The 15722-nt window shown below is 39.9% G+C and overlaps 1 protein-coding gene across 2 annotated transcripts in view; it reads left to right on the plus strand.

The window, feature by feature from the left end:
• Positions 1 to 15722, plus strand: part of ST6GALNAC3 (ST6 N-acetylgalactosaminide alpha-2,6-sialyltransferase 3) — a 527343-nt gene that overhangs the window by 213370 nt on the left and 298251 nt on the right. Inside the window, exon 2 of one of the 2 annotated variants that reach the window (XM_059135170.1) lies at positions 15259 to 15453. In XM_059135170.1, the coding sequence (XP_058991153.1) occupies positions 15259 to 15453 (195 nt within the window). Of the gene's footprint in view, positions 1 to 15258; positions 15454 to 15722 lie in introns of those variants that run through there. The other variant, XM_059135171.1, reaches the window with a different exon arrangement.

Raw genomic sequence — 15722 nt, forward strand, 5'->3', positions numbered from 1 at the left:
TGTTTTAAAACAAATATTCTTTAAGAAAATCATCCTTTATAGTTGATAATCATTATCAGTCATCATTTGTGTAGAACTTTGGTGTTTATGAAGGTAGGGCTTTGTATAAGCTTTATCACCCTATAAATTGGTGGAAAAGGGGCTCTTAAAATTTCTGTTTCACAGTTTAGAAATCTGTAGATAGGCACTAATCTGTTCATTTTGGAGCTGAGATTAGACCTTAGTCTCTCTATCTCCAAATCATCTTTTCCTTTGACTACCATTGCCTCCTGAAAATGATTAAAACAAAACATCAAGAGATACATAAGCATCTTGCTTTCCACTTATGATAAATATTTTTCACCTGAAAAGCACAAATTATTATATCCACTTAATTTATTGATTCACCAACATTTCCTAGCACCTAATATGTGCCAAACAATGAGTTTCCAGGACAAGGGGTCCAAGATGTAGTTCTTTCGTCCAAGGCATTATGATTTATTGGAGTAGACAGGCATATAAGTAAATAAATATAGGACTATGAGATAAGATATTCTTGAGGCATAATGCAAAGATCAGTAGCTTTTTGGACAGTCTGGTTTGTGTCTTGACATTAATTACTATTTATTAGCTATTATCCTGGTCACATCATTTATCCTCTTTGGCCAAAGTTTCTTCATCTATGAAACAGGGGATAAAAGTATTAACGTGCATTGCAGTTGTAAATATTAGAGAAAGTGTATAATTCCATGGGCTAGTGGTGCTGAATTACTTGTACTACAGTTATAACATGACTGAGTCATTACAAATTCTGCGTATATAAAATTGTTTTGTATTTATCTCTTTTCTATCTATCCATCCTTCTATGTATCCATCCATCCACCTACTCTCTAACTGTGGGCTCCCCAAGAATCTAGAGACTAATTTCCTGATAAGATAGTAGAAAGGCTAGGGGAAATATCTGAGAGGAGGTGAAGTTTTTTGGTGTCTGAAGACAGACCTTTTGGTTTTGTTTTTTTATTTTTCTGAACTGAAATTTTATTTTTTTAAGATGTTATTTATTTAAGAGAGAGCGAGTGCTTGAGGGAGAGTGTGAGGGAGAAGCAGGCTCCCCACTGAGCAGGGAGCTTGACGCGGGACTGGGTCCCAGGTCTCTGAGATGATGACTTGAGCTGAAGGCAGATGTTTAACTGACTAAGCCACCCAGGCACCTCAGTGAAGTGAAATTTTAGGTAGAAGGAATTGTACCAGGTATGAAGCCATCAAAAGTGACGGAACCTTCCAGGAACCATGAGATGCTCACTATAGCTGAAGTATGAAGTACGAACTTGGGGAGGCTGAGGGCTCAGCTGGACCAATAGTCAGAGGTCAGATCATAAAGGTGCTTTTATCTCATGCTGAGCCACTTGGACTTTATTTTCCCTACATACAACTTTCTCTCACCTAAATAGAAAATGACAAGCTTGGAACATTAGTGATGGAAACAACTTGTTTTGTTTTTTGGAGCAGCTCTTGATTGCGTGGAAAATAGAGGAATCTACCAAAAATGTATCTGCAAAAATAAGAAATGGTATATCTTGAACAAGAATCTTTATGATGAATGGATCATGGAGAGTTGAGATTTCTAGTGAAAAATACCATTAGGAGGCATCTTAAGACAAGTTCCAGAAGGAACGTGCCCAAATGTTTTAGGTCAGAGCTCCCTGGGGCAAATTTTGTACATTACGTGGCAAGTTCTAATGCAGCAGGGACAGGACTGAGAGTACCTGAACCCCAAATAGAACACTTACCATTTTCTCTGAAAGTCAACATAAATATTTGATAATGTCTCCCTTTCTGTGAAGGGGCCCTCGCTCAGTGGGAGTGGTATCTAGTATCCCTTAGCAGAACAGAATTATTTGTTTTCTTAAGCTTTTCTTTATGTCCTGGAGGTGGATTCTAAAAGCTCCTAAAGTATTTTGATTTTGAATTCTCACAAAAGTATTTTTTCTTTCACAGTAATTCAATATAAAAGGCAATAAAAGTGATATATTCAGAAGTATTCAGGACCTGCTATCAGTGCCACACGGGAATAAACTGTCTTGCCACTTGCACATCCCACGGGAGAAGAGAATCACAATTCACATATAGGAAATATTTAATGTGTTTGCCTCCGTTTTGCTCATATTGTCTGCTCTGCTGAAAGGCAGATTTTTTTGCAGATAAAAGCTGCCCTATCTTGCTGAACTGCTCATCTGTTTTGCTCAGAAAGAAAAGCCTTTGTTAAAATCAGAAGCAAAACCTGATTTTCAAAATATTACCTAAAAATAACAAAATGCAAGGAGATATCAAAATGTGCTAAGATTATGGGCCAACCTTGTGCTTTGGAAATTACCAAATTTGGCAAATACTATTTTTATGTGAACGGGCAGTGTATATTTCCTAAGCATCACCTTACAAACTGGTGGTTAGGGGCTCCAGAATAAGCTAAACTCGGGGGGTGGCCTTGCCCTTGTGACTGGGCAGGCGGATAGACACGTGGTTGAAGGTGGTGAACCATGCCGCCCTCACTCTGCCTTTCAGGACTGCTCACAAATTACTCGTGCGTTTTTGAGGTCTGCGTCCACAAGACGTGGGGCTTGGCTGCCTTTTCCAATGGGGAAGCACTGGGAGACAAGACAGATAGAGCTGCTACTTTTCAAGAGCTCATGGTCTAGGAGGGAAAGAGATATTAAGCCAGCCATTGCAACAGTGCCCCAAGATATGCAAGGGAGGTTCAGTCGACCGTGGGTCAAGCCCATTAGTGGTTGTCAAAGCTCAGTCTTTGGGACCCAATTTTGGCGAAAGAATACCCACCTGGACTGGGTCTTGGGCACCGGAGCTGAGATTTTTAGTTAAAATATTAAGATCTAGCACAAATTCACTCCTGTCAACTAAATGTTTCTGAATTTTCAGAAATGGCCTTTGTTTCTTTACATCTATTTACTGGTAAGTCTCCCCCGGGACGAGCTTTGTGAATATTTTTTATGATAATGTTTACTGAGCAAATCTGAACGTTTGCCTTGTAGAACCAACAAATAATCTCCAGAGAAATCTTCATCTTTATGCAGCCACGTATAAGATACAAAAACAGGTGTTTTCTTATTTTAAGAAATATGCACAGAAATGAACATTTTCATACTCTCCTTGCTTTGATTTCAGATTTTCAACAAACTGAACTCTCAGTTTTAAAACTCCTATTGGGAGTGCCGGGACTTAGTGGGGGTGGTGTGACCAGGTGTGTTAACCCATCTGTCTGTATATGCATGAGAGACTGAACCCGATTCTGTACCACACAACTGGGTGCAGAAATATGGAAGCTTCTTTTCAGATAAGGGTTAAGAAGGAAATAATCTCTTTTGCTGCAAACTTTTTCTCAGCAGGTACAAAATAGCTGCAATCAGGTAGGCTTTGGTAAGTGGCAGCTGCTATCTACCAAGTTGAAAGATCACAGGTTCTCACCCTATTCCTATTTCAATTACATAGACACTGGGTTCTATTTGCGTCTCTGAAGGCATGCCTGACTCTGTGATAAGAAATGGGCCTTGACGAAGCATGGGGTCATGTACACAGCCAGGCTGCAAGCCTAACGTGTGACACCAGCTCTGGCCAGTCAGGGTCCCTGGGTCATCATTACAGTGTCATTAGACATGAGAACCAGCTAGGATCCTGAGGACATTCCTTCGTACAGATGAGAAATCAAAGCCATGAGAGGGTAACACCCTTACCTGTGGTCGTGGACTTAATCAAAGCAGCTCTGGCCTCAAGCTGCTACTTGTCTTGTGCTACAGAAATAAATACACCAGGTTGAATTGATGAACACCATTACTGTCTGAAGCATTGTGCTGATGGGATTTGGAAGTTGCATCCTGACTCTGGGGAAATGGTGCTGGGGTTGACTAGCAGTGTCTGTCTGCAGAGAATGTGGGGGCCATGTGTTTTTCTGAATTCCATTGAGTGATGGAGGAGGATGGGTAATCAGATAATTACCATATGATCTGAAGTGTGCTAAAGAACAAAGTGCTCTAAAGTCTTCCTGGAGGGTCAGGACCATTTCGTAGGAGATGACGTTTGATTTGGTCTTGAAGAATAATTAGCAGTTTTCCTCACAGAGAAAGGAAAGAAGAAGACATTCCATAAAGGCAGAATAGCTTGGGTGGGGACCTAATATGTAATAAAACAAAGGAAATTAATGCTTATTGATTGTTTGCTTTATGCTGGGCACTAAGCTAGGTCCTTTATGTATTATCTCATTATTTAATTTTCATAATGACTAGAAGATGTTACAGATTAGGAACATGGACAAAGAAAATTAAGATGTAAGATGCTCAAAGTCATATAGCCATATAGGGTGAGACTTTAGTTACTGGGGCTCCAAAGGAACTTAAGTGGTAGCTTTTTAAAGGAACAGAGTAGATGAGGAAGAGTGGATTGGGGAGGGAGGATATCATCAGTTTGGATTTGGACTATTAAATTTGAGTTGCCTCTGGGACATCTAAATAGAGAAGGCTTGTATGCTATTGGAAATATGGCATTGACTGATCTGTTTGTGATAAAAATAATGGATCAAAGACTCACTGATAACAGACTTTGTGCTTATATTTCCAGGCTTCTCCTTAACAGTGGAGATCTTTCTGCCTTTGCTATCCTAGCACAGGAGACTATAAGTAATAAACTAATATGCTTTATGTTGCATGAGCGATTCAAATTACTGCCAATGCAATATTAAACCCAGAATTGATAGGAAAACTGTCTTACTTAGAAATTCAAGTGTTCTTGACACAGTACAATTTATTATCACCATGAGACCTGTGCTCTGGCAAAACTCTGCTTGTGTTCAGCAAAGACTTTTGAATATGTGTGTTCCTTTGCCAGCGTTCAACTTTGACCTACAAGAGGACAATGTCTAGTCCTTAGAGAGATACTAGGAGGTGCCATAGTTAACAGGGCATGGAGATGGGGCATGACTTGCGTACTTGCCCAGGGTCATCAAACCATGTTCCAAAAAAGAAGGCTTTAAAAAAAACATTTTTTAACTTGTGCAATTTCAAAAACAAGAAAAAAACCCCAAAATGCTTTTATGTTGGTGAATTCCAATGTCCTGGGCAACTCAGCGCTCTTTGTTATTCTCTTTGGGGACTTGTGATTACAGCTCCTTTGGAGTACAGGGTAAGAGGATAAGTGTTTAGAATAATCCAGGTCCCATTCCTGATTCTCTTTGTTCTCTAGGATGAGGACAGTGTTGATCATAGCGATGACAATGACTTTGATACTACCATACCGCATTGATTTTAAAATATTTTTTCCCACACATCGGGGAGTGGGGTGCATTGTATTCCCAGTACTACCTTACAGCCACTACCAGCCTGCAATGAAGTTAAATTCCCCCAGATGGGATTTGTGTTGTTTCAAATGGTCACCTGGGGATGCTGCCAACCTGAGACCACTTTAAATTGAATTATTTACTGAGATTTTTCTTGAATCACACCGGTAGTGTGAACTTGTATCAAAAACCTGCATGAGTACCTGCTTGTGGTTCGAATTCTCAGGGGAGATTATTTTTTCCTTTCTCTTCTCTTGCTGTGCCTTTCTGAATGGCAGCTTTATTTCTGGGATATTCTAACTTTAAGGAAATAGCATTTTTGTGTCTTAGCTCTTTGCAGAGGTCTATTATTAGACTCCCCATCTTGCTTTTCTTTCTTACCATATTTAGAGTAACCGTGTATCTAACAATAACAATTGATGGTATCTCAGAGTTGATGAAATACTGTTAACAATAAGAGCTAACATTTGCTGTGCGCTTTGCCTTTGCCTGGTAGTGCTTTTAGGGTTCTTCTTCTTCTGTAGTAAATCATTTAAACTGTTAGCAATCATAGAAGGCGGGTACTATTGCTTCTCCAATTTCAGGTAAGAAAACAGAAGCACAAAAATTATGAACAACATGCTCAATGTTACATACGTTGACTTATTTAGTGTTACTTGACCACCCTGAGTCGGTGGATAGGTTGCTCATGAGAATCTATTTCATTCCAGTAAAGTTCTTGCTGAACACAACTAACTTGCAAGTCCCTCCCCTCAGAAAATGTGCCATTGTCCTTAGTACTAGGACAGGGTGTCCTTCTATTATCCATTTCTCATTCCAGATGGGGGATTCATGTTTTAAGTGTTATCCTCAGACAAGAGTTGGTTTTCTAAAAAACGTGAATTCATTAAATATTCTCATTAGGTACCATGGAAAAGATGTTGTTCTAAGCAGATTTACTACCATTCAGATCTGCAAGTTGTAGCTCAGAATACGCACATTCTTCTTCCTTCACATTAGGTCCCCTATCCTAACGCTTTCCCCCCCACCTCCTCAGCATACCCACATCAAATCTACACAGAAATGTCCAGGTGAGGTGAATTAGGAGGAAAAAAGAAAAGAATGATTTAATGTGTAGAAAATGTATTTCCCCTAATGATCCAATCCAAAACTTTTCAGATAATTTACCATTTGAATTTAGAAGAGAATAATTTTTGATCCTCTCTTCTTATCTCCTTCATTTTTTAATTTCTTCCACACATATTTACTGAATATCTTCCAAATTCAAGACGCTGTGCTTAATGTTGCCCAAGCTGTTTCTCAGACTTTGTTCATGTTCTCAAAGAGTTCGTTCTTTCTTTCTTTCTTTCTTTTTTGAGAGAGAGGGAGAATGAGAGCTAGCGGGGTATGGAGGGACAGAGGAAGAGAGAGAGAGAATCCTAAGCAGGTTCCATGCAGAGCATGGAGCCCAGCATGGGACTTGATCTCATAACTCTGAGATCATGGCCTGAGCCAAAATCAAGAGTCAGACACCTAAGTGACTCAGCCAACCAGGTACCCCTCAAGGAATTATTACAATCAAAATTATAGGGAACCTTTCCCTCCCTGACCCTCTTCTCCCTCCTCCTCCTCCTTTGCTCTTTCTTTTGTCTTTCTTCTCCATCCACTTCATCTCATCTCACTCTCATTCACCACCTGAAAGCCAGGAAGGGATACAGGTTTTAAGGAAGAAACACTATTTGAGTTGAACTGTATTTGCCCTTGTAGAGATGAGGCTGGTAGAAAATAGCAGGGTACCAATGAGGAGCATTCGGGGCAAAGCCACAGAAACTAGGTAGCAAAGGGGCTTTGGAGAATGTTGAGATGCTGTCCTGATACAGGGAGGGATGAAACAACAGACGGGACATGGAACCTCCAAGCATTCACACTTCCCTTCCTACTTCACTGGTTATAGGAAGAATCAGGTAGGCGGACAGGTCTGGAAGTGTTTTTAAAGATAGATGCTGTACAATATCAATGTCAGGTGGATTCACAGAAGAATAGAGGGTCCCATCGTCATCTTCATGGTTCTCATTCTCGTCATTAGCATGATGCCTCTGGGGATAACTCCCTCCCCAATGACACCAGGTCACCAGAATTTATTCTTATGTTTCAATTCTGTGTCTTGAACACCTTGAAAGTAAGAATTGGATTCTAAGAGACAAATTAATCTCTGTAAGAGTGAAAGATGCCAAACAGATGTCTGAAGGAACCAAAAAAAAAGGGGGCTAGTGTTTTCTAAGGTGGTGGAGAATAAAACAAAATCACCCAGTTTGGTTACCTAAGAATCTTCATCGTCTTTGATTAGTTAGTACCTGTCTTCCCTCTACAGAATGCCAGGGGTAGAGGGAGACAACAATAGGCAGACTGAAAGATGTTTGTTCCCCTAAGTTTAAGAACTTAATGAGAAAAAAAAAAAGAGGTAACTTCAGGGCTATCTGTCCCGATGTCTAATGTACTTATCATGAGGACTGGCCCTTTTAATTATTTTACTTATTTATTTTTAAACATTTTATGTATTTATTTATTTATCAGAGAGAGAGAAAGCACAAGCAGGCAGAGGCACAGAGAGAAGCAGGCTCCCTGTTGAGCAAGGAACGCCACATGGGACTCGATCCCAGGATCCTGGGATCATGACCTGAGCTGAAGGCAGTGGCTTAACCAACTGAGCCACCCAGGCGTCCCAGAACTGGCCCTTTTAAATAAATTTCTCTGTGTCTAACTGCACAGCTATACTGTGAGAGACTTTGCTTTCTGGACCCCTTCATTCTACATACTCAGTACCAATCTTCAGCTTTATCTTGTGTTTCTGAAGAATTTTGATTCCTTTCTGCCATGTGAAAGGACTTATGCTGAAGCAGTATGATAAAAATGAAAGGCAAAATGAGATAAACTGGTTTTATATAATTTTTCAAAATGAAACAAACTCAGTCAATATAGCCATGATTGTTTTCATTTGATATTGTAGCAGTCTGAAAATCAAATCAGGACAGGAAAACCTAACTCCCCTCCTCAAGTAAAATAAGAAAGATGTGTAAGCATACAAAATATCCATTGACAGTTTTCATTATGGTTTTAATATAGGTGTTAGTTAGGTGTGACCTTTTATCGTGTCATCTACAGACTCATAGTGTTCATGTGAACTTGAACTTCTCTGTAGTGTTTATAACTATATGGAGTCTCCTTTGGGCAAAAAAAATCCCTGAAGAAATTTTGGCCACCTATAATTTCTACCTGGGACTTTGCCCAGGATAAGGTATACTGTGGTGCTCCTGAAAACTCTGTTGCCTTGGTTTTTGGATCTGTAATTCTTACTAGACTGTTCCTATGTCTGATGGTGACATGTTGACATGGATTCCAAATTCTTAAAGCAGGTTACCATATTGAAGGTTGCTACTTAATTTTTTAAATTTAATTTAATTAATTTAATTTAATTTAATTTAATTTAATTTTTTTAAATGAAACCATCAGCATTATGTTGTTTAGCTGCATCTTCATTAAATAGAACGACTGTAGAATTGTGGAGCTAAGAAAGGAAGATATGTCCATTTGATCATGTTGGTTCCTACAAACTGCTGGTAATAGGACTCCATACTATTGATTGACAAATGGCACCGAATATTCTCTAGCAGAAGTGAAAGAATAATTGCTTTATTTTCCCTGAGTGCTAACCAATGGTATCCTGAAGCTGTCTTTTTAGTACTGGAAATAAAGCCAGGATTAAATTTGCCCAGAAATTACTGATTTTGAGGTAAATATAATTATCATGCTTCAGATCAGCCACTTAATTTTCCAAAGAATTATTTTATTGACAAAATGTGTTACAAAATCTATTTAGGGTACCAAAATTTCTGGACCAGTCCTCTTAAAGTGTTCCCTCTGGTATGGGTAAAAATTAACAACTTAGTTAATTCATACACTAGATCAAGGGCTTTGGAGTCAGAATATCTGAGTTAAATACCTGTGTTTATTATTTTCTTGCTCTGTAACCTTGGGTAAGTCACTCAACCTCTCTACATCTCTATTTCTTTGTCTGGAAAATGAGGATTACAGAAGCATTTCTCCAACTAATAACACTGACTAAATATTACCTTCTATTAAGACCATGATGATTGTTCATACATGTACACTCTATCTGGACTCTAATCCTAGTGTCCCCACTAGGAGAAGAAAAGCCAGCCACTAAAAGTAACAGTTGCAGTTTTCATATTGAGAATTATATGTCAATTAGTGATAATGGATCACTGATGAAGTGGTGCATTTGCTCTAGTCATTGTTTTTCCCACCTCTTCATCCATGGGCCATACCATGTCCAGATGAGTCCCCCAAAAATCAAATCTGATCCTGTCACTCTCACACTGAGACCTCTTCTTTGGATTCTACGGCGTAAGTCCAGACTCCTCGGTGTGATATACAAGACCTTCCTTCCATAGTCAGATCCCTTTCTGTCTCTCTAGTTCCACTCCTTCTGCCCTCCTCAAAGCCTACTCCTGAAATGTATTTCTTTTAGGTCATCACATTTTCTTCAGGAGCTTTGTGGCTTCTGAAATGCTGCTTATTCTTTTATGTTGACCTTGTTTGACATTCACTACTCTCTTCTTGATGACCTCAATGATTCTATCACCAGTTATGCTGCCTAAGTATGAACTCTACTAATTTAGGTCTGGCCCCCTCTTATTACCTCCCTTTTCTCACCCCCTCCCAACAAATGGATGATGTTTTCCCCAGAGTTCACTATAGTTTAATAAGCAGGATCCAGTTTGTTGATTCAATAGATAAATAAAACAAATGAAGATTTTATCTGTATACTCCGAGCTTTGCTAATTTATCCTTATACAAATGAGAAGAAGCTTTATTGTATTTTTGGAGAACCACACTTGGAGCTTGGCCAATGACACAAGGTAGAATTAAATTGATGACACAATTTTCTATATGGAAGAAGAATTTGTATTTAATAAGGTCACAAATATGTAACGGGTAGACTTGTCAATGTGTGAAGTGTTTGAGCACTGATATAAATAAACAATCAGCACAAATATTTATTATTGGATAGATGACAGCATATGGACAAAAATATATATAGTTTTACCCTGGAAAACAACTTACTTTGGTAATTAAATAATGCTGCTTAAATGGAAAAAATACAGCTTTAGACTATTGTTAATCATTTATGAAAAAGAAACAAAAAATCTAGCAACTGACTAAATTAAAAGGTAAAGAATTTATCCTGAGGTTAAACACTAATTCTGTGGTAGAAAGAATAAAAACATACAAACATTAATACAGCTTGCAAATTTGCTAGGTACAAATATTTGCTATTGTTTTCTCCCTAAATCCTAAATTCTGTGTGGATTTTATTTTGAGATAGGTATTTCTGCTATAAGTCTGATAAATGATATTCCAACTCTAAAGAGCAAGCAACTGGAATGCCACATTTTTGATGCATATTTTTGCAGCACAGAGGGGATTAAATTCTAAATGTCTCAGCTGTTAAAGGCCCCTTCAGACTTGCCCAAAATGAGGAACAAAGAAGGAGAAAGCGTTCCCTAAAGCAATTCATCAGATCTATTTGGGCACAGTGACATTCTCTCAGAGCTTGTGTGGATAAGTTTCACTGAATAGTTCAAGGGTGTGCAGCTGCCTGGAATATTGAGAAAAGATATCTCCAAGTTTTTATCATGAATTACATGGGCTGGCCAATTCTTACCAACTGGCTAATGGCCAACAAGGCTCTGACAATTAGTAGTTATAATGATAATATCTCCCATTTTTGAGCACTCACTGTGTGCCAGAATGGAGCATTTTCCACCTGTTGTATTGTTTTAAGTTTGTACTTCCTTTTTTTTTTTTTTTTTTAAGTAGGCTTCATGCCAAACTCATGACTCTGAGATTGAGAGTCACAAGCTCTACGGACTGAGCCAGCCAGATGCCCCGAAAGTGCATACTTCTAATCTTAGAGGAAAGACCTATTAAATGTATTTCCTATTTTTGCAGTATGAAAAGTTTGTCAGACTGAATCTTCTCCATTATAAATTTGATGAGTATTTAATTGTTGCTTTTTCTTACCTAGTTGCTGGTTGTTGGATCTAGGAGATGCCCTGATTACTTCATTAAAGGCAGCAGTGATCGCTTCCATAAGCGGATTGTTAGACACAGAGCAGAAAAATAAGTAGAGTCTTCAAATTTGCTGAGTGTTGCTGGACTCAAAACAATTGCTTGAACAAGTCACTGATGGGATAAACTTAAGTAACTAGAAACAAGGCATTGTGGTGTGTTAGATGGCAATATCAAATATGATGACATGATTGATACATTTTCACTTGATTGGAAAGTGCACCAAGTTTTAGGACTATAAAGCATAACACTTTTATGCATTTATCCTTTCATTATCCTAATGTAAGATGGATGGGACAGATAATTGCATCTGACCGAATGTATGTGGCTTACTGTTTTTTGTGTTTGGATTTGAACCCTGTCTACTTCCCTACCATCATCTCCCACCACATACAGTCTATGTACTCTTTATACCGAGTCATTTGCAGGTTGCTGACCAATTTAAGGCCTTGGTCTATGTTTGTTCCCTCTACCTGGAATGCCCTTCCGATCTTCACTTGTCTAACTCCACCTCATTCTTCAGGACCCCTTTTGAATGCTGCCTCCCCAAATAAGCATTCCCTGTCCCACGCACAACCCTTCCCACTCCCTCTGGACTGGCACAGCGCCCTGTGCGTAACCTCCATTACCTCATTTGATATGTGACGTGCTACCCTTCTGTTTACTTGCCAGGGGCACTAAGGTGTGACTCTGGAGGCATTGTTTTATGACTTTTAGGGATTTATTTCTGCTTTTTAGCCCCTCACCCAGTCTGTACAGAGCACAGGCTCAGTGAGTGACTGTGACTTGGAGGAGTAAATGCATTCATATATATCACACATGTTAGTATTTTGTTACTTCCCCAACTCCCACATCTCTCCCACAAGCACACATACACATTCTCACTGCATTCTGGCGTGGTAGACTTCCAAAAGCCTCATCCACAGGCTTTATTGTCATTGCTAAAGCTCAAGGTCATGATTTGCCAGGAATGCCTGCTAGAAGGATGTGCGTCAGTGTGCCGTCCTGTTGTACTTGCTGTCTGAAGTACAGAATGTGCTTGAAATTATACCTCTGCTAGTGGAATTTCAGGGTGCTTTTATATCAGCACTCTGAGAATGCTTTCGTGTTAAAGAAGAATATTGCAGGGTAAAGAAAGACAAAGAATCTGGTCCAGGCAAAGCCCACGCTATAAAAGAACACTCTGCCCACTGTAGAATAGGATTCCAGGTCAAGCACAGATGAGTCTGTCTGGCATCTACTCTCCATTTGCTTCCCTCATCCTTTCTGTGCTTATTACTTGGTTCCCTTTAATAAAACATGGGAGGCAGACATGGATTACCAGGGAGCAGACTTTTACAACTGTGATTTCATTCCATTTTGAAGTTTCTCTCCAAAAGGTTGACTTATTTTCCTCTCGTGTACGCATTATGTATGTGTGACTATGCGAGATCAGTGAATTCAGAAAGGCCCTCTGAGCCTTTGTTTCCAACCCCCCAGCCATGCAATGCAATGCAGCAAGCAGGAGAACCAGAGAGCCTCAGTGAGCCTGGAATAGACAAAGGCACAAATCCCATCTGGGTCTCCTTCAAAGAGAACTGCTGTTTTGCAACAAGCTACCTGATGGTGATAAAAAAGGTTCTTACCTGTTTACTTAATGGGTGACTGGTCTCTTTGCTTTTATTTAGCCATCTGTTCTGGTCTGTGTCCCTTTAAACTTGTAAGATCCATCACCTCATTTAAGCTGTTACCTTGACACATTGCAATGTTGTGGACATAATGATTCCACAGAGGAGCAAATTAAAACAGTTTTTCATGATTAGAAGGTTAAATGAGGTAAGGCGGTGGTAGTTAGTGGTGAGATAAGGGGTTTTGAGGAGGCAGAACTCCAGGGACTTTCAGGTGATTGGGAAATTAGGCTGGCTAGACAGAGGGATGGGGCTTTTATTAATTATGGGAGCTGAGCAAGAGCAAAGACTTCCTTTGGGGTCTCTGGCTTCTGGGGACTTATTCCACTGTCCTTGCAGAGACTGTGACAATGGCCCAGGGAGGAACAAGGGCTGGCTTTGGGTTTCTTTTCTTCTTGGGGTGTTCTGTGAACAGCAAAAAGAAACTTAAGCTGGAAACACAACAACACGTATCTAGTCATTCCTGAGAGTTATTTGGCTTTCTTTAAGTTTGAAGAAGAATCAAGGGCTGAGCCCAGCTTCAAGGGGGGTGAATATCTGCTTGTGACTTCACCATGGACTACAAGGCAGAGTTACTCCTGACATCTGCCTTCCGCTCTGCTCTCCTTGCTCTAGACTTGACCTTCCATTCAGACGACCTGCCATCTGGAGAAAACCAGGCCTTTGAAAGCCCAGGGCTTCATCCTATTACTCATTTAAATCAGTTCTTGCTCTTACCACTCTGGTGTCTCTTGATATGGCCAGGATTCTTGTAGTTACCTAGATTTGAACTCTAAGGCATCTCTGAATTTTCCATCTGCATCTCTGTCCAATCAGGAGTCACGGTTTCTGCGTATCACGTACATTGAGTTTCTCATATCTTTTTCCACCCTTGTATTCCCCTTGCCACTGCTCTGGTTCCCATCCCTCATCTGAACCAGTTGGAACAGCCTCCTAACAAGTTGCTGCCTAGCTTTCGTGTCTCCCTGCTCTAAAACATCTTAAGCACTTATGTTTGATTATATCTTATAACAGTCACTTCTAAAAAATCAAGCAAGCAAACAAACAAAACCTCCTTTGGTCTTCTTTCCCCTAACAAACTCAGTGGACTTCTTAGCTTGGGTTTTCAGGCAGTCCGTCAAGTTACCATTTGTTTTTCCAGCTTTTTCTCTTCCTCTGTGCTCCGGGAAGACAGTATGCTATGTAGCTATGAATAACCCCATGTTTTCTTGCCTCCTTGCCCTCTACCTGGAAAGTTTCACTCACACATCTCTACTGAACAAAATTCATGTGTTTTATCTTGCGCAGTCTCAGCCACAGTTCTGCTCTCTCCCACCCTAGTCAGGTGCCCTTTCTGCTGCTCTTGCTTCATAGCAACACATTTACACAGATGTTCTTATGCTGCTGGGCATGGATTTTGTCCTACTCGTATTCTTAGCTTTTTGAGTCTTATTTTGTGCAAAGTTTCCTGCTGTTGTGGGTGCTAGATAGCGAAACAGAGTCATTGTTAATAAAGTGTCTACAGGGATGTGAAAAATCCATCCATTCATTCATTCATTCATTGATTCACTTAAATGTTTCCTGGATGCCTCCAGTATGTAAGGTATGTGTCAAGGACCTGGGATACAGAAGTCACTACGACAGTACATTCTTGTTCTCTGGATATCACAGTTAGATGGAGGAAAAGTCATTTAAATAATTATACAAAGGATCACATGCAACAGTAGAAGTTACCTTCAAGGTATGGGAGTGGCAGGACTGCTTGTTTCTATTAGGGTAGATAGGTTGGGGTGAAGGGATGATGCTGGGAGGGGACCTGAGCAGTTAGGAAGGACTTCCTGTAGTTGAGAATGTCTGATTTGTGTTTTGAAAATTGAATAGAAGTTGTTGAGGGATATAGGGAAGTAAGGAAGAGTAGGAATGGAGGGAAAGATAATCTAAGAAAGTTGCTCTGCTTGCTCTCAGAGGCTTATGAAAGCAACCTGGCCACCAAATGATTATGTTCTGTCTGCAAGTGAAATATCCTAAATGAAATCATCCTTTGATCCCTCTGAAAGAAAAAGTGAGAGAAACAAAGGAACCTCCTTCTGTGACTACTTTTGGTTGAAAGTCATTCGTTCATTCATTCACTCTTTTTTTTTTTTTTTAAATATTTTGTAGAGAAAGTCTGTGATTGCAGTGAGCTTCATAGCAGCGTTCCTCTTCCTGCTGGTTGTGCGCCTGGTAAATGAAGTGAATTTCCCACTGCTGCTAAACTGCTTCAGACAGCCTGGCACAAAATGGATCCCATTCTCCTACACATATATGCGGCCCCTTCGAACTCACTATGGATACATTAACGTGAGGACACAAGAGGTAAGACCTCAGAGGGTTTCCTAGGATTCATGGGTATCCAAGGTAACAGGCTCCTAATCACTGAGCTTACTGTCTCTGCCCCTACAAGCTTCTTTGGGTCCCTGGCATTTTCTGATTTCTCATTCTCAAACATTTACTGACACATGTGTGAAGTCTGCTGGCCCCCTCTACATCGAATCTTTGGATTCACTAGCTTCATGTGGAGCAGAGGAGGCAATTACTTGTTTTCCTGGTGTTTTGTGGCATAACATACATATCTTTCTATTTCA

Source organism: Mustela lutreola, chromosome 10, assembly GCF_030435805.1.
Source record: "Mustela lutreola isolate mMusLut2 chromosome 10, mMusLut2.pri, whole genome shotgun sequence".
Lineage (NCBI taxonomy): Eukaryota > Metazoa > Chordata > Mammalia > Carnivora > Mustelidae > Mustela > Mustela lutreola.